At 50.4% G+C, this 23,726-nt stretch overlaps 1 protein-coding gene across 2 annotated transcripts; it reads right to left on the bottom strand.

The window, feature by feature from the left end:
- Window positions 1-1,479: 1,479 nt before the first annotated feature.
- On the bottom strand, window positions 1,480-21,906 carry cep68 (centrosomal protein 68). 2 transcript variants are annotated; one of them, XM_055638859.1, is made up of 7 exons: window positions 21,785-21,906; window positions 16,152-16,351; window positions 12,184-13,599; window positions 10,443-10,565; window positions 9,224-9,320; window positions 7,042-7,208; window positions 1,480-3,278 (listed from the first exon to the last, which is right to left on the bottom strand). In XM_055638859.1, the coding sequence occupies exons 2-7, from the start codon at window positions 16,182-16,184 to the stop codon at window positions 3,255-3,257; spliced, it is 1,860 nt and encodes a 619-aa protein (XP_055494834.1). In that variant the 5' UTR covers window positions 16,185-16,351; window positions 21,785-21,906; the 3' UTR covers window positions 1,480-3,254. The 2 variants fall into 2 exon arrangements, with proteins under 2 accessions (XP_055494834.1, XP_055494835.1); XM_055638860.1 differs by lacking the exon at window positions 21,785-21,906 and adding an exon at window positions 19,345-19,598.
- Between the last annotated feature and the right edge of the window lie 1,820 nt (window positions 21,907-23,726).

The following is a 23,726-nucleotide window of genomic DNA, read 5'->3' as shown; positions in this document are numbered from 1 at the left end:
AAGCTCAGCATCTCATCTTCTGACCACAAGACATGTACATTTATTTACAGGTGGGCAGCGTTGTCTGCACAATAAGCACCTCAGGGCATCATTAGCAGAGTAGGCAGACGTTTAGCCTCACACCAGCTATTCCACTCATTATGAAAGTGTACCAATGTGTAAGAAGTGGCTGCAGGTGCTGGTTTAAACCAAAAAACCAGCCGAAGCATCTCGACCCGAAACATCACCCGTTCCTTCTCTCCAAAGATGCTGCCTGTCCCGCTGAGTTACTCCAGCATGTTGTGCCCAGCTCCTGTGCCAATCGCTTGTTCATTGTGTTAATATCTAACGGCTACCATTTTATACCCTGACTCCACTGCGTGGGATTTCTCCGAGATCTACGGTTTCCTCCCACACTCCAATGACGTACAGGTTTGTAGGTTAATTGGCTTGGTGTAAATGTAAAATCGTCCCTAGTGTGTGTAGGATAGTGTTAGTGTGCTGGGATCGCTGGTCGGCACGGACCTGGTGGGCCGAAGGGCCTGTTTCCACGCTGTATCTCTAAAACTAAAACAGCTCTTTCACAGAGAATGTCAGAGCTTTTCTCCTGTCTTGGTCCTAAATTGCTGACCCCGTGTAGAAATCTATCTTAGGGAAAACCACCTTCCAAGTAATTCCATTCGACCTTTTCCTTGGATCCTTGTTCCTATCAGAATCATACTTTATTAGCCAAGTATGTTTTGCAACCTACGAGGAATTTGATTTGATTTGTACAGTCATACCAATAAAAAGCAACATGCCACACAAAATACACTTTAACATAAACATCCACCACAGTGACTCCTCCACATTCCTCACTGTGATGGAAGACAAAAAAAAAGTTCAATCTTCTTTGTTCTCCTTCCCTTCTTTGTCGGGGGCCTCAAGCCTTCCGTTGACAGGACGATCTTGGCTCCCGTAGCTGGTGATCGGGGCTCTCTGTGTCGGGGTGAGCAGCTCGTGCATCGGTGAGATCTCAGCTCCCCCCACGCCGGGCGATCCACCCCACACAGGGTCGAACCTCCTGCAACTTTGGAGCATCCCCTACATCGGTCTCTACCCGAGACTGCGAGCTCCTCGATGTTGAAATCTGCAGGCCGTAGTTGGAGCGTCGATCGCAGGCTCCGATGGTTGGTCCACGCCCGCGGTGGGGCTCAAGGTCAGTCCGGAGCAAGGCCGCCAGCTCCACGATGTTAGGCTGCAGAGCGACGAGATACAATCCGGAAAACAATCACATCTCTGGCAAGGTAAGAGATTGAATAAAAGTTTCCCCCGACCCCCACATAAAACAAAACAGAGAACATTAACATAAATGTTTAAAAACACACTAAAAAATAACAAAAAAGACAGACAGACTGTTGGCGAGGCTGCCATTGTTGAAGGCGCCACCTGGTGGAATATGAAGGTGTGGACTCTAATTCATTACCGTCCCGCCCGATAAAATGTCTGCAGACTAACGGATTAAAAATAAAACATTTTATTAAAAGCATTGCAAGTCACTTTTCTTAAGGCGTGAGTGTGATTTTGCAGCGGCACAGGTTGCATCAAACCACCAAACGTTACATTTTCAGATTACAAAAAACATCAAAATTACCTGCACAATGGTACAAAATTGCCGTGATTGAGTTACAAATTGTTTTTATCAACCACACAACATGTTACAGGAACGGTACAAAAGCAAGTATCAAAAGTGTGGGCATACAAAATGTCCCCCGCCTTCCACTGTGTTGGTGTCACACCAACACTGGAGGTGGCCATTGGGGTAAGCTGCTGGCTGGGGTGTGGAGTGGTGGTTCCACACAGGGTTGAGGTGGACTGACACAGCAATGCCTTGCCATTTCCACCCTTGCTTAAGGGTTGAAGTGAATGAATACGTTTATTGGCCAAGTATTCACATACAAGGAATTTGCCTTGGTGCTCCGCCCGCAAGTGACAACATGACATACAGTGACAGTTAGGAATGACACAAACATTTTTAAGTGTGAGTTAGTTCAAGTTTGTTTCTAATCCACACCTGTGCAATTCCCAGGGGGAGAAGAGAGGGGAGGATAGATCAGCCATGATTGAATGATGGGGGTAGACTTGATGGGCTGAATGGCCTAATGCTGCCCCAAGAACAAATGGGATTCTGGAGGAGAACTGGTTTTAAAACCACACCTACATCAAATACTATTCTTGTTCACCGATTGTATAAGATCTTGAGAGGAATAGATCGGGTAGATGCACAGAGTCTCTTGCCCAGAGTAGGGAAATCGAGGACCAGAGGACATAGATTCAGGTGAAGGGGAAAAGATTTAATAGGAATCTGAGGAGTAACTTATTTTACACAGAGGGTGGTGGGTATATGGAATGTGCTGCCAGAGGAGGTAGTTGAAGCTGGGACTATCCCAAGGTTTTGGAAACGTGTGCATGGATAGGACAGATTTGGAGGGATATGGGTCAAATGCGGGCAGGTGGGACTAGTGTAGCTGGGACGTGTTGGTCGGTGTGGGCAAGTTGGGCCGAAGGACCTGTTTGCACTCTATATTGCCCCTGTCCCACTTAGGAAACCTGAACGGAAACCTCTGGAGACTTTGCGCCCCACCCAATGTTTCCGTGCGGTTCCTGGAGGTTGCAGGTGGTTGCTGGAGGTTGCAGGTAGTGGAAGCAGGAAGGGAGACTGACAAAAACCTCCGGGAACCGCACGGAAACCTTGGGTGGGGCGCAGAGTCTCCAGAGGTTTCCGTTCAGGTTTCCTAAGTGGGACAAGGAGCATAAGACTGCAGGATTTAAGGGGGTGCTGTATTAATGGTCTTCAAGTGCATCATCTGGAACTGTCGGGCAAGGAGTAACTTAGACTCCCACCTCACGCCACTGTCCATCTAGAACTCCTCACAATACACAAGTTATTGGCTACCAGTAGGTTATGGCACTAGCTGCTATTCAAAAGTTAAAATTATTTTTATCCCACACACCTCTGGTCAACATGAATTGGACCAGTGCAGAAGTTGAATTAAAATTGTTATAACATTGAAAGTAAACAGCACTTGACTGTGTAAAGAGCTTTAAAACAAAGTTAATTGCAAGTATATGCCTATGTACTTCACAGGTATGAGATTTGTTTTCCCCCCCAAATCAATTAGGAATGTACAAATGCAAAAACAATTGTCAAGAGTTGAATGTTGAGGAGCTGCAATGTGGTGGTTGGTTCACTGGGCGTATCCAAGCTGGCGTGCTTTCCTGCGATGAGATCTTCATCAATGCCACTTGCAATCGTCAGCCTGAAACACAAAATGCCACACGAGGAATGACTGCAGATGACGCGATGTGTACCCTGTAAACAAGTGTGGATTTCGAGACCTCGGTGTTACATTTGTCAAAGCACACAGCAGTTATAAATATCGCAGACACTGTGACTGGGTGTAGAGTGACAAACATTATTCACGTGTTATCCAGCCGGTCGCGAGAGGAAGTGTTGGGAAACTGACCCCCACACTGTTTACCACTTGCAGAGCAGCTGTGAAAGTCAGTGACCAAGAAGGAACTGCAAACGCCTCCGTTGCCATGCTGTGAGAACGGAGAGGCTGAGAAAAACATTTTTCACACAGAGAGTGGTGAATCTCTGGAACTCTCTGCCACAGAAGGTAGTTGAGGCTACAGTTCATTGGCTATATTTAAGAGGGAGTTAGATGTGGCCCTTGTGGCTAAAGGGATCAGGGGGTATGGAGAGAAGGCAGGTACAGGATACTGAGTTGGATGATCAGCCATGATCATATTGAATGGCGGTGCAGGCTCGAAGGGCCGAATGGCCTACTCCTGCACCTAATTTCTATGTTTCCATGAGAAAAAACGTTTTCACCCTGAGTTGTGAATTTGAAGAGGCAGTGGAGGCCAATTCACTGGATGAATTTAAAAGAGGGTTAGATAGAACTCTAGGGCAGAGGTTGCCAACCTTTTTTCTTCTCGTTTACCCCTGGCAACATTTCGAAAGTAAATGTTTTGTTCAGTAATTTGAGTTTACACTTCAACCATAATGAAGCAACTGACAAAGGGGAAATTTTTAACAAATCCAGAAACAATAAATTCACCCCCTGGGTTGGGGAAATTTACCCTCTGCGGGTAAATATTTTCAGTCGTGGGATGGTGGAACGTGTTTTGTGTTTTCCCATGCTGGTCATTTGTTCCTCAAGACCTGGGGGGTAAATTTACCCCAGGTTGTGAACCCTTGCTCTAGGGGCTAGTGGAATCAAGGGATTATGGGGAGAAGACAGGCACGGGTTATTGATTGTGGATGATCAGCCATGATCAAGTGTCTAGTGTTTTATTGTCATAATGAAATTCATACTTGCTGCAGCAAGGGGTCAGGGAGAGAAGGTAGGTACAGGATACTGAGTTGGATGATCAGCCATGATCATATCGAATGGCGGTGCAGGCTCGAAGGGCCGAATGGCCTCTACTCCTGCACCTATTTTCTATGTATCAATGAGAAGGAGTTTCTTCCCAGAGGCTAGTAGGACTGTAAACTCCTCTATCTCACCAGGGACTAACTTTACTGTACCATTCTACTGCTTTCTGAAGAAGGGTTTCGGCCAGAAACGTTGCCCATTTCCTTCGCTCCATAGATGCTGCCGCACCCGCTGACCTGACTCGCTGAGTTACACCAGCACTCTGTGAAACGTCACCTATCCATGTTCTCCACAGATGCTGCCTGACCCGCTGAGTTACTCCAGCACTCTGTGAAACGTCACCTATCCATGTTCTCCACAGATGCTGCCTGACCCGCTGAGTTACTCCAGCACTCTGTGAAACGTCACCTATCCATGTTCTCCACCAGATGCTGCCTGACCCGCTGAGTTACTCCAGCACTCTGTGAAACGTCACCTATCCATGTTCTCCACAGATGCCGCCTGACCCGCTGAGTTACTCCAGCACTCTGTGAAACGCCACCTATCCATAACCCCTGACACCCGTAATATATTGTGTTCAAGAAGGAACTGCAGATGCTGGAAAATCGAAGGTAGACAAAATTGCTGGAGAAACTCAGCGGGTGCAGCAGCATCTATGGAGCGAAGGAAATAGGCAACGTTTCGGGCCGAAACCCTTCCGGGTTTCGGCCCGAAACGTTACCTATTCCCTTCCGGGTTTCGGGTCTGAAGACGTGTTTCGGCCCCCGAAACTTTGCCCATTTCCTTCGCTCCATAGATGCTGCTTCACCCGCTGAGTTTCTCCAGCAATTTTTGTGTACACCCGTAATTTATCAACTGACTCTACAACTGTCTATGGCGATGAACTCCAGAGATTCACCACCCCATACAGTCAGTTCAAACACACATACAATAGATAGAGCAAGGAGGGAATTTGACACGTCATCCATAAAACTAGTCGCCTTCCCAGGCTTTCAAAGAATACATTTGCAATCCATTACACTTCCATTTTGTGGTCCGCTCGCTGCTCTGTGCTGCCCTCCAGTGGCATTTACTTCAAGTAAAATCTTTTTAGACCAAGGGATATTAGTGGCGCTGAATTTAAAATGCCTTCTTACTGTGGGCAATTACTGAGAAGGGACTATAGCTCTATTTCATCATCGCCCTGGAGATCACAACACGCTATCATGTATCTATACACTAACTGGCTTGAACGTAATCATTGTATTGTCTTTCCGCTGACTGGTTAGCACGCAACAGTTCGCTGGATGTTTTCAAGAGAGAGTGGGCCTGTCCCACTTAAGAGACTGCCAGGGACTAGTTTTACCTACAGCACCTGGCGACAACCCACAACAAAAATTGTCGCCACTGGCACCGATAAATTTTCAACATGTTGAAAAATTTAGCTCTCTGGAGCACAGAAGGTTAAGGGGGGACCTGATAGAGGTCTTTAAAATGATGAGAGGGATAGACAGAGTTGATGTGGACAAGCTTTTCCCTTTGAGAATAGGGAAGATTCAAACAAGAGGACATGACTTCAGAATTAAGGGACAGAAGTTTAGGGGTAATATGAGGGGGAACTTCTTTACGCAGAGAGTGGTGGCGGTGTGGAATGAGCTCCCAGTGGAAGTGGTGGAGGCAGGTTCATTAGTATCATTTAAAAATAAATTGGATAGGCATATGGATGAGAAGGGAATGGAGGGTTATGGTATTAGTGCAGGCAGGTGGGACTAAGGGGAAAAAAAAATTTTGTTCGGCATGGACTTGTAGGGCCGAGATGGCCTGTTTCCGTGCTGTAATTGTTATATGGTTGTTATATGGTTATAGGGCTAACAAAATCCAGGGATATGGGGAGAAAGCAAGAACGGGGATACTGATTGTGGATGATCAGCCATGATCATATTGAATGGCAGTGCTGGCTCGAAGGGCCGAATGGCCTACTCCTGCACCTGTTTTACTATGTTTCTAAAAGCTGACAATACACATGACAATAAATTGAATTGGCAGTGTGCACGACCTCTTTGGACAAACAGGATATCTGTTCCTAATCTCATGGAGGCAGTGCAGCGTAGGTTCACCAGGTTAATCCCTGGGATGGCAGGACTGTCACATGAGGAAAGATTGAAAAGACTAGGCTTGCATTCACTGGAGTTTAGAAGGATGAGGGGGGAATCTTATAGAGACATATAAAATTATAAAAGGATTGGACAAGCAGGAAAAATGTTCCCAATGTTGGGCGAGTCCAGAACCAGGGGCCACACAGTCTTAGAATAAAGGGGAGGTCATTTAAGACTGAGGTGAGAAAAAACTTTTTCATCCAGAGAGTTGTGAATTTGTGGAATTCCCTGCCAGTGGAGGGCAGTGGAGGCCAAGTAACTGGATGGATTTAAGAGAGAGTTAGATAGAGCTCTAGGGGCTAGTGGAGTCAAGGGATATGGGGAGAAGGCAGGCATGGGTTATTGATAGGGGTGATCAGCCATGATCACATTGAATGGCGGTGCTGGCTCGAAGGGCCGAATGGCCTCCCTCTGCACCCATTTTCTATGTTTCTATAAGTGTACAGATTGAACACATTGCACAATTTGGGCCACATTGCGTGTGTAGCTAGTGGTTCCTTTACCAGTGATAGCTGCCTCTCCACACCGTCAGCCTCCAGTTCCAGTTGCTTAGCCTGCAGGTCATCTTTGACCATGCCCATGGCCGTGAGGATGGAAGAGTACAGGTGGGCGGCATGTCCGTTCAGCCTGTTCGATTGTCTCGCGATCAACTGTAGCGTCTCCCTGAGGACTGACATCACAACAGAAATTAGCAGCAATCACACCAGCAGGCCAACCCAGGCATGGAAATGGCTATCACAACATGGGGGGGGAGGGACACACACAATGCACGCGCGCGCACACACAAACACGCAAGGCTTTGGCCGTGGGCCCTGAGCACGGAAACATCAGGAGCGGAGTACAGAGAAGGTTCACCAGACTGATTCCTGGGATGTCAGGACTTTCATATGAAGAAAGACTGGATAGACTCGGCTTGTACTCCCTACTGTACCCCCCCAAGGATTTCCGCCCATGGTCTAACCAGAGTTATGGAGTCGAGGGTTAGGAGAATTTACAAGAATGATCCCAGGAATGAGTGGGTTAGACGGTTGAGGGGAGGGGACCTTTTTGGAACTTACACAATAATGAAAGGCATTGATGGAGAGGATGTTTCCACTGCTGGGAGAGTCTAGGACCAGAGGTCACAGCCTCAGAATTAAAGGGCGCTCTTTTGGAAAGGAGGTGAGGAGGAACTTCTTTAGTCAGAGGGTGATGAATCTGTGGAACTCCACAAAGGGCTGTGGAGGCCACAAGTCAGTGGATATTTTTAAGGCAGAGATAGATAGATTCTTGATTGGAACGGGTGTCAATGGTTATGGGGAGAAGGCAGGAGAATGGGATTAGGAGGGAGAGATAGATCGGCCATGATTGAATGGCAGAGTGGACTCGATGGGCCGAATGGTCTAATTCTACTCCTATAACTTGTGAACCTGTCTCTATCGCCATGAAACATCATCAAGAGCTGGATGATGGAATAGCAGCCAGGCTCGAAAGATTCTGCAGATTACAAATATTCATTCATGTTAGGAGTTGTTTGATTGATTTATTGATACAGCACGGGAACAGGCCCTTCGGCCCACCGAGTCCGTGCCGACCATCGATCACCCGTCCACACTGGTTCTACACGATCCCACTTTCTTATCCACAGGGGCAATTTACTGAGGACCGATTAAACCCACGCGGTGGAACCAGTCTGTTGCTAAAGGTGGGACTCATGTTGACCAGTGTCACCAAAAAACGTTTTGGTCTCCAAATCTGAGGAAGGACATTATTGCCATAGAGGGAGTGCAGAGACGGTTCACCAGACTGATTCCTGGGATGTCAGGACTGTCTTATGTAGAAAGACTGGATAGACTTGGCCTAATACTGCTCCTATCACTTATGAAAGAATCCAAGCTGGGGTTTTCCTCAAACTTGGGTTATTTTTCACTTGCTGGTTGAATAACTGATTTTCTCTTGAAGAATGTGATTTGTCTGCTATAAAAGAACAAAGGTAGGTAAAAAATGCTGGAGAAACTCAGCGGGTGAGGCAGCATCTATGGAGCGATGGACTAGGTGACGTTACAGGTCAAAAACAAGGGACATTACAGGTCGAGACCCTCGGACTATCCTTGATCGGACTGAGGTGGCTTTACCATGCACTAAAAAATGAGAACTAAAGGATGCGGGAGTACAGAGAAGGTTCACAAGACTGATTCCTGGATGTCAGGACTGTCTTATGAAGAAAGACTGGATAGACTTGGTTTATACTCTCTAGAATTTAGGAGATTGAGAGGGGATCTTATAGAAACTTACAAAATTCTTAAGGGGTTGGACAGGCTAGATGCAGGAAGATTGTTCCCGATGTTAGGGAAGTCCAGGACAAGGGGTCACAGCTTAAGGATAAGGGGGAAATCCTTTAAAACCGAGATGAGAAGAACTTTTTTCGCACAGAGAGTGGTGAATCTCTGGAACTCTCTGCCACAGAGGGTAGTTGAGGTCACAGTTCATTGGCTATATTTAAGAGGGAGTTAGATGTGGCCCTTGTGGCTAAGGGGATCAGGGGGAATGGAGAGAAGGTAGGTACGGGATACTGAGTTGGATGATCAGCCATGATCATATTGAATGGCGGTGCAGGCTCGAAGGGCCGAATGGCCCTACTCCTGCACCTAATTTCTATGTTTCTATGGAAGGGGTGCCCGCTCTGCTACAGACCCGTGACTATACCTGGGGTGGTGTCCACCACTGACTTCAGCAGGATTTCTCCAGATTTCAACACAGAATCAGTTAGCTCTTGGTGTTCCTTCACATCATTCTTAAACGCCTGCAAACAGAATACACCAGAAAAACGCTGACATTTGTCGTAGATAATCATTTACATTTATTTCTGGGGGGGGGGTAAAAATCACACAGCCAGCAATGCAGGGTTAAAACTCAAAACTATTACTGAAGTCAAGGAGTGTCAAGAGTTTTATTGCTGCATGTTCCAAGGCAGAAGGATTAAGTTCTTGCTTGCAGCAGCACGACACTGCACTCCGTAATAAACAAGAACCGTTCAATATGTACATAACATGCGTACAAACGAATGGCCTACTCCTGCACCTACTGTCTATCTGTGCAGAACATGGATAGGTGACGTTTCACACAGAGTGCTGGAGTAACTCAGCGGGTCAGGCAGCACCTGTGGAGAACATGGATAGGTGACGTTTCACAGAGTGCTGGAGTAACTCAGCGGGTGCAGCAGCATCTATGGAGCTAAGGAAATAGGTAACGTTTCGGGTCGAAACCCTTCCGGGTTTCGGCCCGAAACGTTGCCTATTTCCAGAAGGGTTTCGGCCCGAAACGTTGCCTATTTCCTTAGCTCCATAGATGCTGCTGCACCATAACTCAGCGGGTCAGGCAGTATCTGTGGAGAACATGGATAGGTGACGTTTCACAGAGTGCTGGAGTAACTCAGCGGGTCAGGCAGCATCTGTGGAGAGAAGGAATGGGTGACGTTTCGGGTCGAGACCCTCTTTCAGACTGAGAGTCAGGAGGGAGGGAAACGAGAGATATAGACGATGAAATAGTGAGATATAGAACGAAAGATATGCAACGAAGTAACGATGATGAAGAAGACAGGCCATTGTTGGCTGTGGTTGAGGTGAAAACCTGTTGCAGACAATGAGACTCAACAAGACGTTCTTTTAGGCAGGAGAATGGGGTTAGGAGGGAGAGATAGAACAGCCATGATTGAATGGCAGAGTATGGACTTGATGGGCCGAATGGCCTAATTCTACTGCTATCACTTATGACAAGACGCTGGTAGGACTAGTGTGGGGGAGGGGGATGGAGTGACAGGGCTACTTGAAGTTACAGAAGTCAATGTTCATACCGCTGGGGTGTAAGCTGCCCAAGGGAAATATGAGGTGGTGTTCCTGCAATTGTGACAGACAGACAGACTCACCGTGCAGACATCGAGAGAGGACTTGATGCTGCCCATGTCGGGCAGCGGTGGGACCCAGTTGTCCATGGTCTCTGCCACCGTGTACAGCCACTGCACCATCTCCTCCAGCTTGCCACCAAACTCCTATATCGTACAACAGACAATAGACAATAGGTGTAGGAGTAGAGGCCATTCAGCCCTTCGAGCCAGCACCGCCATTCAATGTGATCATGGCTCATCATCCCCAATCAGTGCCCCGTTCCTGCCTTCTCCCCATATCCCCCTGACTCCGTTATCTTTAAGAGCCCTCTCTCTTGAAAGCATCCAGAGAACCGGCCTCCACCTCCCTCTGAGACAAAGAACACACAGGTAAGCTAAACGCTCCACACATCCGCGCTATAAACAAACTGCTGGAGGCATCTGCGGAGAATCATTCAGCTCCAGACCCTTCAGAGACACTGAAGATAGACACAGAATGCTGGAGTAACACAGCGGGACAGGCAACATCTCTGGAGAGAAGGGGTGGGTGACGTTTCGGGTCGAGAGCCGACTTCACAGAGACTGTCTGTCTTTCTACCCGAATGCCATTCCTGATTCTCTCCCTCCACGCCCGCTGCCCGCCCTCTCGAGTATTTACACCGTTTTCAGATTTTAGATCAACTACCCGTGAATTAGACAACAGACAATAGGTGCAGGAGGAGGCCATTCGGCCCTTCGAGCCTGCACCGCCATTCAATGTGATCATGGCTGATCATCCCCAATCAGTACCCCGTTCCTGCCTTCTCCCCATATCCCCTGACTCCGCTATCTTTAAGAGCCCTATCTAGCTCTCTCTTGAAAGTATCCAGAGAACCGGCCTCCTGAGGCAGAAAATTCCACAGACTCACAACTCTGTGTTGAGAAGTGTTTCCTCGTCTCCGTTCCAAATGGCCTACCCCTTATTCTTAAACTGTGGCCCCTGGTTCTGGACTCCCCCAACATCAGGGGATGTTGGGAAGCCCAGAATTGTCCTGGGCTGGGATCGCTGGTCGGCACGGACTCGGTGGGCCGAAGGGCCTGTTTCTGCGCTGTATCTCTAAATTAAAGAGTTCTGTGACACACTTTCCCATTGCTCCCCTTTTTGTCTATCCACCCTCCAATCAAACCCCCCTCACCTGTATCCACCCATCACTTGCTCGCCTTTGTCTGACCATCCAAGGACCCAAGCAGTCGTTCCAGGTGTGGCAGAGGTTCACCTGCACCTCCTCCAACCTCATCTATTGCATCCGCTGCTCTAGATGTCAGCTGCTCTACATCGGTGAGACCAAGCGTAGGCTTGACGATCACTTCGCCCAACACCTCCGCTCGGTCCGCAATAACCAACCTGATCTCCCGGTGGCTCAGCACTTCAACTCCCCCTCCCATTCCCAATCCGACCTTTCTGTCCTGGGCCTCCTCCATGGCCAGAGTGAGTCCCACCGCAAATTGGAGGAGCAGCACCTCGTATTTCGCTTGGGTAGTTTACACCCCAGCAGTATGAACATTGACTTCTCCAATTTCAGGTAGTCCCTGCTTTCTCCCTCTTTCCCCTCCCATCCCGAGCTCTCCCACAGCCCACTGTCTCCACCTCTTCCTTTCTTTTCCCCGCCCCCACCCCGACATCAGTCTGAAAAACGGTCTCGACCCGAAACATCGTTTCGGGCCAAAACCCTTTTTTCAGACCCAATCTGATGAAGGGTTTTGGCCCGAAACGCTGCCTATTTCCTTCGGTGGCGGTGGTTACCTGGATGTGTGCGAGGAGTCCGTCATTGTTGAAGCTGTCGTGGTTGAGGTGGTGGTCGGGGTCATAGCGGGGCCAGTGTCCGAGCTTGCGGATGAAGTCGGTGGCCCTCCGTAGCTCCACGATGGTGTCACTGGTCAGGCAGCGCTGGACGTTGGTGGACTGCGTGCCGAGCCGGTGGTAGAGCTGGCCCCGGTCGCCGGCGATGGTGGTGCGGGGATGGGGGAGGGAGCGCTGGTCGTCCCCCTCCTCCGCGTCCCCGTCCCGCAGTCTGGCCGTCTGGGGGCCAGACTGGTCTAGACGAGCGGACAGGCCGTGGATCTGCCGGGCCAGGTCGTCCAGCTGCCCGAGCCGGCGGGGGAGGTGCAGGAACTCCGGCTCGCTGTCCGACTCCGCGGTGGCCGGCAAGGCGCCGCCGGAGAGGTCGCCGGACGGCGGCCGCAGGGAGAACTCTTCACTCGAGTCCTTGGAGAGGAACCCGGAGTCGGTGACGGAGTTGCCCAGCGTGCAGTCGGAGGTGATGGTGCTGGTGAACGGGCTGTCGGCTAGCTGCGTCCGAGACTCCTCGCCGCGCCGCGGGCCGGAGCCGGGCGCTGCCGGCGGCAGGGGGCTGGAGGAGAGGCGGGGAGCGGACCCGGGCACTGCCAGCTTGGCCAAGAGCCAGCTCTGGTCAGCCAGCTGGCCGCTGCAGCCCGGCTCAGCGGGAGAGGACAAGTGGCTGCGAGTGGTCAGTGTGTGGTCAGCGGACACGGAGCCGTCCTCCAGCACTTCAGACACATCCAAACACGACAGCTCCGCGCAGAGGTCCTCACTGCCCAACACGTCCCTGGAGGTGAAGCTGAGGGGCCGTAACGGGTAGGTGAAATCCAGCAGGGCTTGGTACTCCTCATCGGGGTCCCAGTCAGGCAGCGAGCGGTCCCGCACCGCTTTAAAGTAGTCGGGCATTCTGCCCGCCCAGTACTCGGAGATACAGGGCAGCTGGCGTGTCCGTAACTCGGTGGCCCGGTCAGCGTGGCCGCACGGTGTCACGCCACGGGTGTCCAGGGTGTTCTTCCTCTTGGACTGCAGCAGGGAGAGGGGGTCCAGGCTGGGGCGGAGGCTGAGCTGCCGGGAGAGGGTGGGGGGCGGGTCCAGGCTGGGGCAGTGCCGGGCAGCAGAGAGGGACCACTGCCTGCTTGACCACTCGCCGTGGATGCTGTTGCCGGCGGCAGCGGGCAGGCTGCTGCGACTGGGCACCGTGCCGTCCAGCGGGCCCACCGCGGGGCAGCGAGCTCGGGCCGCTGGCGGGGAGGAGAAGGTCCGGCACGTGTTGCTGGTCGGGGAGTCGGTGCCATCGGCGCTAAGGCGTGGCGTTGGTACCCACGACAAATTGCCCGTAGGGGCAGTGTAACAGCACTTGCCCTCCTGCATACCAACACCCTGCAAGATTCACACAACACACAGCAGCATCATTAGTATAGTCTCAGCGTTAGATCAGTATTATCCTCAGCACAGACAATATACATCACTAACACAAAACACACATGCTCATAGAAACATAGAAAATAGGCGCAGGAGGAGAGACATTCGGCCCTTCGAGCCTGCACCGCCATTCAATATGATCATGGCTGATCATCCAACTCAGTATCCTGTACCTGCCTTCTCTCCATACCCCCTGACCCCTTTAGCCACATCTAACTCCCTCTTAAATATAGCCAATGAACTGTGGCCTCAACTACCTTCTGTGGCAGAGAATTGCACAGATTCACCACTCTCTGTGTAAAAGTACTCATTACTGATAGGTGCAGAATTAAGGGGCTGTCCCACTTGAGAGACTTAATTGGCGAGTTTAGAAGAGTTTAGGAGAGTTTGAAAATATGTCATGTTATATAGACAATAGACAATAGATGCAGGAGTAGGCCATTCGGCCCTTCGAGCCAGCACCGCCATTCAGTGTGATCATGGTTGATCATCCCCAATCAGTACCCCGTTCCTGCCTTCTCCCCATATCCCCTGACTCCGCTATTTTTAAGAGCCCTATCTTGCTCTCTTGAAAGCATCCAGAGAACCGGCCTCCACCGCCCCCTGAGCCAGAGAATTACACAAACCTCCTTGAAGACCTCCTTCGACTATGTAGAAGACCAGCTACGACTAGCTACGGGAAAATTGGACACCGAATAGTGGAGAGTGAAGAGGACCTCCTTCAACCTCCCTTCGACTATGATGTAGACTATCTACGACTATCTTCGACTACCCTCGATTGCCTACGACTAACATGCCGACCTACTACGACTAAACCTACGAGTAAAAAAAGTATCGATTTTTTTCCCCCATGGCGACCTTTTTTTACTCTCGGGCATTTTTTAACATGTTGAAAAATATGCCGTGACCTAGCTGAGGCCTCGAGTACGCGGAGACCACTCTCGAGCATGAAGGAGAGTTACGGAGACCTCCTACGACCTCGTGTCGACCATGCTGCGAGTATGAGTCGAAAGCAAATTTGCCAATTAGGTCGCCCCAGTGGGACAGCCCCTTTAGCGCATCAAGTCTACTCCGCCATTCAATGATGGCTGATCTATCTCTCCTTCCTAACCCCATTCTCCTGCCTTCTCCCCGTGACCTTTGACACCTGGGTGTTGGCATAATATACAGGGCGTCACGGTGGCGCAGAGGTAGAGCTGCTGCCTCACAGCACCAGAGACCCGGGTTTCACCCCGACCACGGGCGCTGTTTGTACGGAGTTTGCACGTTCTCCCCGTCACCTGTGTGGGTTTTTCTCCGAGATCTTTGTTTTCCTCCCACACTCCAAAGAAAAAAGGTTTGGAGGTTAATTGGCTTTGATAAACATTGTCCCTAGTGTGCGTAGGATAGTGATAGTGTGCAGGGATCGCTGGTCGTCGCGGACTAAGTGGGATGAAGGGCCTGTTTCCGCGCTGGATCTCTAAAGTGTAAAAGAAAAGTCTTTTTTTTTTTTTAATCAGCACAACGAAATGCATTTTTAGCATCTCCCTTGAAAGGGAGACACAGGGCGTCGCGGTGTGCCCGCGCCTGCCGCCGTAATGCCACTCGGCCCCATTTGTTCTGGACGTTCTGGATGGTAAATGCAACATTTTTTATAAAGAGCAAATTACTCTCCAAATTAAATAGCAACCAGCTATGGTGGGATTTTGGTCTTTAAATTCAACAGGTATCTTTGTTTTCTATTGGCATCAATTTAATGACTTAAATAAAGTTTCGGGTCGAGACTCATTCTTCAGAAGTCTGAAGAAGGGTCTCGACATGAAATTTCACCCATTCCTTCTCTCCAGAAATGCTGCCTGTCCCGCTGAGCTACTCCAGCTTTTGTGTTTATCCTCAATTTAAACCAGCATCTGCAGTTACTACACACACACCCTATACACACACACAACATACACACACACACTATATACACATTATACACACATGCACTATATACACACTACACACACACGCACTATATACACACACGATACATACACTATACACACACACGCACACAATACACACACTATATACACACACGCAATATATACACACTATACACACGCACACAAAACACACACGCGCATACAATACACACACTATACACACACATATATATATACACTACACTCACACATGTGTACGCACACTATACACACACACTCACACTATACACACATGCATATATATACACTACACACACACACTACACCCACACTACACACATGTACACACACACACTATACACACACACACTATACACACACATACTATACACACACACATATATATATACACTACACACACAATACACCCACACTACACACACACACATGTACACACGCACACTATAAACACACACTATATACACACACACTATACATATATATATATACACTACACACACAATACACCCACACTACACACACAATACACCCACTATACACACACACGTATACACACACACACACACACACAGTATTTCTCACCTGTGGTCTAGACGTTACACTATAGTTGGACATGGGTGCGGGGAGACAGTCCAGTGATCATTTACAGCTTTCCCCCAGTGGGTGTGGGGTGTGGGTTTGCACAGTGTGATGTGGACATCGCTCCCTGCTCCAGCTTCTCGTCATTCAAGCACCGCGCCACTCGCCCTCTGTCTTTCACAGTCGAAGGAATTCACTTATTTCTTGGAGAGAAATCAAAGTTGTTAGGAAACAGTGACAGTGTTTCTATTCCAGTGGTCAGTGATTGTCCGTCCGGTGGCCAGTGATTCTGTCCACGGTCAGTGACGCTGGGGGCGGGCTGGTGACCAGGGGAGAGGAGAGGAGGGCGGCTGTGTGCAGGTGCAGCCCAGACTGGGGATTGATGGACGGGAGAAGGGGGTGGTGGACCGGCCGGTGAGTTGCTGGCACCTTCAGTTGCCAGGCACAGATTAGCCGGAGCCGACACACACGTACACACTCACTCGCACACACTCAGCTTCCTCCTGCTCCCGCGGCGAGGATTATCTCGCCCCTACATCAGTAACTCAGTGGATTCATGCACACCTGAGTAACTGCTGACAAAAGATTCTTCTGTTGTGAGGAGCAACACATTGGACTTCCCTCTCCAGTAGACAAGCTGGGACTTGCCTGGGCCAGGACTTCAGGCAACCAGGAGGGGTGGTGGGGTGGGCGGACAGAGCTGATCCATTTATACTTAAGCTCCAAATTCCACCCGTAATTAGACCCAAAGCAAACAATCCTCTTCCAAATAAAGACTAAAGGTTTCCTTTACACTGTCATTCAATCTCCTCTCCCCCTTGGTCAAAGGTGATCAGGTTATAGAACTGGACAAGCAGCAGCCAGCCCGAGAACATAATAATAATAATAATAATAATAATAATCTTATTTATATAGCACATTTTTAGTCAACTTGCATTGACCCCAAAGTGCTTCACATAATTACATTACATTTACACACAGGCAAAGGTGGGTGAAGTGTCTTGCCCCAAGGACACAACGACAGTATGCACTCCAAGCGGGATTCGAACCGGCTACCTTCTGGTCGCCAGCCGAACACTTAGCCCATTGCGCCATCTGTCGTCCCCTACATAGCACGTAGAACAGTACCGGTCCTTCGGCCCTCAATGTCCACGCCCAAGATGATGTCGTTAACGGTCCCAGAACACTAATAACCGTATAACAATTACAGCACGGAAACAGGCCATCTCGGCCCTACAAGTCCGTGCCGAACAACTTTTTCCCCTTAGTCCCACCTGCCTGCACTCATACCATAACCCTCCATTCCCTTCTCATCCATATGCCTATCCAATTTATTTTTACATGATACCAACGAACCTGCCGCCACCACTTCCACTGGAAGCTCATTCCACACCGCTACCACTCTCTGAGTAAAGAATTTCCCCTCATGTTACCCCTAAACTTCTGTCCCTTAATTCTCAAGTCATGTCCTCTTGTTTGAATCTTCCCTATTCTCAAAGGGAAAAGCTTGTCCACATCAACTCTGTCTATCCCTCTCATCATTTTAAAGACCTCTATCAAGTCCCCCCCTTAACCTTCTGCGCTCCAGAGAATAAATACCTAACTTATTCAACCTATCTCTGTAACTTAGTTGTTGAAACCCAGGCAACATTCTAGTAAATCTCCTCTGTACTCTCTCTATTTTGTTGACATCCTTCCTATAATTGGGCGACCAAAATTGTGCACCATACTCCAGATTTGGTCTCACCAATGCCTTGTACAATTTTAACATTACATCCCAGCTTCTATACTCAATGCAATAATCAAGAAAGCTCATCAGCGCCTCTACTTCCTGAGAAGATTACAGAGAGTCGGTTTGTCAAGGAGGACTCTCTCTAACTTCTACAGGTGCACAGTAGAGAGCATGCTGACCGGTTGCATCGTGGCTTGGTTCGGCAATTTGAGCGCCCTGGAGAGGAAAAGACTACAAAAAGTAGTAAACACTGCCCAGTCCATCATCGGCTCTGACCTTCCTTCCATCGAGGGGATTTATCGCAGTCGCTGCCTCAAAAAGGCTGGCAGTATCATCAAAGACCCCACACCATCCTGGCCACACACTCATCTCCCTGCTACCTTCAGGTAGAAGGTACAGGAGCCTGAAGACTGCAACAACCAGGTTCAGGAACAGCTACTTCCCCACAGCCATCAGGCTATTAAACCTGGCTCGGACAAAACTCTGAACATTAATAACCCATTATCTGTTATTTGCATTTTACCAGTTTATTTATTCATGTGTGTATATATTTATATTATGGTATATGGACACACTGATCTGTTCTGTATTCATGCCTACTATGTTCTGTGTGCTGAAGCAAAGCAAGAATTTCATTGTCCTATACAGGGACACATGACAATAAACTCACTTGAACTTGAACTAAACTCATCCCTGCCTGCACATGATCCATATCCCCCGCTATCCATGCGTCTATCTAAAAGCCTCTAAACCACCACTATCGTATCTGCCTCCACCCCCACCCCTGGCAGCACGTTCCAGGCACCCACCACCCTCCGTGTAAATAAACCTGCCCCACACATCTCCTTTAAACTTTGCCCCTCTCACCTTAAAGCTCTATGGTATTTCATATTTCCATCCTGGGAAACCCTTAAAAATAGCAAAATCAGGGGATATGGGGGAGAAGGTAGGAACGGGGTACTGATTGGGGATGATCAGCCATGATCACCTTGAATGGCGGTGCTGGCTCGAAGGGCCAAATGGTCTACTCCTGCACCTATTGTCTATTGAAAACAATTCTGACTATTGACCCACAAGATGTGAGTTTACTAAAGACACAGAGTGCTGGAGTAACTCGGTGGGTCAGGCAGCATCTGGGGAGAACATGGATAGGTGACGTTTCACAGAGTGCTGGAGTAACTCAGCGGGTCAGGCAGCATCTGAGGAGAACATGGATAGGTGACGTTTCACAGAGTGCTGGAGTAACTCAGCGGAGCAGGCAGCATCTCTGGAGAGAAGGGATGGGTGATGTTTCGTGTCGAGACCCTTCTTCAGACTGAAAGCCAGGGGAGAGGGAGACACAGAGACAAGGAAGTGTAAGGTGTGAAAACGACACATCAAAGGAGAGGCATGTTCAGTGCAGTGTGGTTTGCCAGCTGGAAGGTGCGTTGTGTGCCTGCTGCCTGTGCCAGGCCCGGCTCCTACCTGGTTAGAGCAGATCCACAGGCTGTTGTCCACCTTTCACAGGTGGGGATGCCCATGGTGCCACTGGTCCATGCCAGGGCTTCAATGACACCACTCGGCACACAGACATTCCAGGGTGCACATCAACAGTGCCGCAGCAGCACCACCCCCTGGGGTCAGACTCTGCCTCTGGGGGAGGGGACAGGCGGTGGGTGGTCACAGAGGTGAGGAGGTTGGTGACCGGGCAGTGTTAGCAACGTGGCAATGGCCGTGAGCTAGTGGCAGTGAGTGGTGGAGACCACAGACTTGTAGCACCCCCACCCCCCCACCCCCCGCCAACACTTAGCCCCCCCCCCCCCTCATTGTGACGTCATTTCCATCACGATGCCACACGGACCTGGTTGGCCGTGCCAACGGAAGGATTGTGTGTCGGGGCTTTGGCCACATCCGGCCCTGGGTCTCCGCGGCTAGGCCTCTTCCCGCCGGCACTCACTCTCCGCAGATCCCACTGCTTCATCACAAAGGAGGCTGGCAGCACCTTGACCGAGCTCCACCAACGCACGCACGCACCCAGGTACCAATAGACAATAGGTGAAGGAGGAGGCCATTCGGCCGTTCGAGCCAGCACCGCCATTCAATGTGATCATGGCTGATCATCCCCAATCAGTACCCCATTCCTGCCCTCTCCCCATATCCCCTGACTCTGCTATCTTTAAGAGCTCTATCTAGCTCTCTCGAAAGTATCCAGAGAACCGGAATCCAGAATTCCACAGACTCACAACTCTCTGGGTGAAAAAGTGTTTCCTCATCTCAGTTCTAAATGGCTAAATACCCCTTATTCTGAAACTGTGGCCCCTGGTTCTGGACCCCCCAACATCAGGAACATGTTTCCTGTCTCTAGCGTGTCCAAGCCCTTAATAATCTTCTGTACGTTTCAATAAGATCCCCTCTCATCCTTCTAAACTCCAGGGTATACAAGCCCAGCTTGTCCATTCTCTCAGCATTTGACAGTCCCGCCATCCTGGGAATTAACCTGGTGAACCTACGCTGCACTCCCTCAATAAGCGAGCTTGGTATTCCGAAAAACGCAAGGAATCAAGGGATTTGTCAAAGGTCACTCGCGATAAACACTCACGGCAACCGTGTCACCGCCTGCACACAGACCTGTGCCGCATCCGCAGTCAGGATCGAACCCGGGTCCCCGGCGCCGCAAGCACTGCCGAACCGCCAGTGGACCGTCCCCGGGAGGGGGACAGGGAAGGCCCAGCTGCAACTCAACAGCGCCCGCAGCGTCGGAGACCACGGACGGAACGCAAGTCTGCACACACACAGCAGCACAGCCACCCAGAATGTTTATCGCGAGTGACCCGTGACCTGGGCATGTGCAGTCGGAATACCGAACTCACTTATAGCAAGAACGTCCTTCCTCAAATTTGGAGACCAAAACTGTACACAATACCAAAGATTATAGAGCGGAGACTACAGGTGTGGTCTCACTAGAGCCCTGGACAACTGCACAAGGACCTCTTTGCTCCTATATTCGATTCCTCTTGTGATGAAGGCCAACATGCCACTAGCTTTCTTCACTGCCTACTGTACCTGCACCAGTGGCCGGGGTCAGAGGGTCTGGGGGCTAGTGTCTAGGGTCTGGGGTCCAGGGTCTGGGGTCTGGTGTCCAGTGTCTAGGGTCTGGTGTCCAGTGTCTAGGGGCCTGGTGTCCAGGGTCTGGGGTCTGGTGTCCAGTGTCTGGGGTCTGGTGTCCAGTGTCTAGTGTCTGGTGTCCAGTGTCTGGGGTCTGGTGTCCAGTGTCTAGGGTCTGGTGTCCAGTGTCTGGGGTCTGGTGTCCAGTGTCTGGGGTCCAGTGGTATCCAGTGTCCAGTGTCTGGTGTCCAGTGTCCGTGTCCAGTGTCCAGTGTCTGGTGTCCAGTGTCCGGTGTCCAGTGTCTGGTGTCTGGTGTCCAGTGTCTGGTGTCCAGTGTCTGGGGTCTGGTGTCCAGTGTCTGGGGTCTGGTGTCTAGTGTCTGGGGTCTGGTGCCCGGTGTCTGGGGTCTGGTGCCCAGTGTCTGGGGTCTGGTGTCCAGTGTCTGGGGTCTGGTGCCCAGTGTCTGGGGTCTGGTGTCCAGTGTCTGGGGTCTGGTGTCCAGTGTCTAGGGTCTGGTGTCCAGTGTCTGGGGTCTGGTGTCGAGTGTCTAGTGTCCAGTGTCTGGGGTCTGGTGTCCGGTGTGTCTGGTGTCTGGTGTCCAGTGTCTAGTGTCTGGTGTCCAGTGTCTGGGGTCTAGTGTCTAGGGTCCAGTGTCCAGTGTCTGGTGTCCAGTGTCTGGTGTCCAGTGTCTAGGGTCTGGTGTCCAGTGTCTGGTGTCCAGTGTCTAGGATCTGGTGTCCATTGTCCAGTAGCGTGGCCGGAGTCCGGGGTCCGCGGGCGGCCGGGCGGGAGGGGTGTGGGGGCGGGGACCGCACTCACCGTCCTGTCCCGGTTCCTCGCCGCTCCCCGCCGCCGCCTCCTCTCCAGCTGTGGGTCCCGGCTCCGGCCGCGGCCTCCACTGTCGCCGCTCCCCGCTGCTCCAGCTCCAGCCTCCAGCTCCAGGCCCCGCCCCGGCCTCTCCGGCCCCGCCCCGGCCCAGGCCCCAGGCCCCAGGCCCCAGGCTTCTCCCCCCTGCAGGCCCCAGGCCCCAGGCCCCAGGCTTCAGGCCCCAGGCCCCAGGCTTCTCCCCCCTGTAGGCCCCGGGCCGGTGTGACGAGAGCGGGCTGCACCGTCTACAATCTCCCCGCAAATCAACAAACTCGGTATAAAAATGAAGCGCCGATCAGCCAAGTAAACTCCCCGCCCTCCCCCAGCGTGTGTGTGTGTATTCATCCAATGCTACAGCACCACACACAATGGCCACTGGGTTCATTATGGGCCTGTCCCACTTGGGCGACCTCTTTGGTGAGTAGTTTACTATGTGTTCAGATTCAGATTCAGATTCAATTTTAATTGACATTGTCAGTGTACAGTACAGAGACAACGAAATGCATTTAGCATCTCCCTTGAAGAGCGACATAGCAAACGATTTGCATAAATAATAATAAGTGTCCGGGGGGGGGGTGGTGATTGGCAGTCACCGAGGTACGTTGTTGAGTAGAGTGACAGACACCGGGAAGAAGCTGTTCCTCGACCTGCTGGTTCGGCAACGGAGAGACCTGTAGCGCCTCCCGGATGGTAGGAGGGTAAACAGTCCATGGTTGGGGTGAGAGCAGTCCTTGGCGATGCTGAGCGCCCTCCGCAGACAGTGCTTGCTTTGGACAGACTCAATGGAGGGGAGCGTGGAACCGGTGATGCGTTGGGCAATTTTCACCACCCTCTGCAATGCCTTCCGGTCGGAGACAGAGCAGTTGCCATACCATACTGTGATGCAGTTGGTAAGGATGCTCTCGATGGTGCAGCGGTAGAAGTTCACCAGGATCTGAGGAGACAGATGGACCTTCTTCAGAATAAATAATAATAAGTGTCCAGGGGGGGTGGTGATTGGCAGTCACCGAGGTACGTTGTTGAGTAGAGTGACAGCCGCCGGGAAGAAGCTGTTCCTCCGTGAAACATGTTGTGAGATAAATGAAACTTTCACTACTCGTAATTAACTTAACTTTATTTAAGCTTTAAGCAACTCATTTCTGCAATACACAACCTCAGAAACGTCTGGCAAACATGGCTGATTCTGCAGGCTTTTCCCGCCCGAGATACTTCGCACATGCGCACACTCCGGAAATGTCCTGCGCATACACACACTCTAGAAGAGCTCCGCACATGCGCCCACTTCATTGTGCTTGCCCGGGTATGGTCACACAACCTCGCAGGATAAGATTCAGCTGGAGAGAATAGTGCGCCGAGCTTCTAAGATCATCGGTTGCAGCAGACTTCCCTCAGTGACATCACTTTACTCAACAAGACTCACCAGAAAGGCCAAAAAAAATCATAGCAGATCACTTTCACCCGGCACATTACCTCTTTAATCTCCTCCCATCAGGAAGGAGATATAGAAGCATTAAAAGTAAAACATCTCGCTTTACAGACAGCACCTACCTCCAAGCCATCAGATATTTGAATTTGCACTAATCACTTTGCACTTTCTTTTGCACTTGCACTTACGCTTAATATGACACTGCTGGGTACTGTCCTTCCTGTATATATTGTCTTTCGTACGGTATTACATAGAAACATAGACAATAGGTGCAGGAGTAGAGGCCATTCGGCCCTTCGAGCCTGCACCGCCATTCAATATGATCATGGCTGATCATCCAACTCAGTATCCCGTACCTGCCTTCTCTCCATACCCCCTGATCCCCTTAGCCACAAGGGCTACATCTAACTCCCTCTTAAATATAGCCAATGAACTGGCCTCGACTACCTTCTGTGGCAGAGAGTTCCA

The sequence above is a fragment of the Leucoraja erinacea genome, chromosome 8, assembly GCF_028641065.1.
Source record: "Leucoraja erinacea ecotype New England chromosome 8, Leri_hhj_1, whole genome shotgun sequence".
NCBI lineage: Eukaryota > Metazoa > Chordata > Chondrichthyes > Rajiformes > Rajidae > Leucoraja > Leucoraja erinaceus.
This window is presented reverse-complemented; position numbering and strand designations above follow the sequence as displayed.

Coding starts and splice junctions, on each gene's coding strand:
- cep68 (XM_055638859.1), bottom strand. CDS start 16,184: ATGTCCAACTATAGTGTAACGTCTAGACCACAG. Junction 13,600..16,151: donor GTGTAACGTCTAGACCACAG/GTGAGAAATACT, acceptor TGAATCTTGCAG/GGTGTTGGTATGCAGGAGGG. Junction 10,566..12,183: donor GACTCCTCGCACACATCCAG/GTAACCACCGCC, acceptor TGTACGATATAG/GAGTTTGGTGGCAAGCTGGA.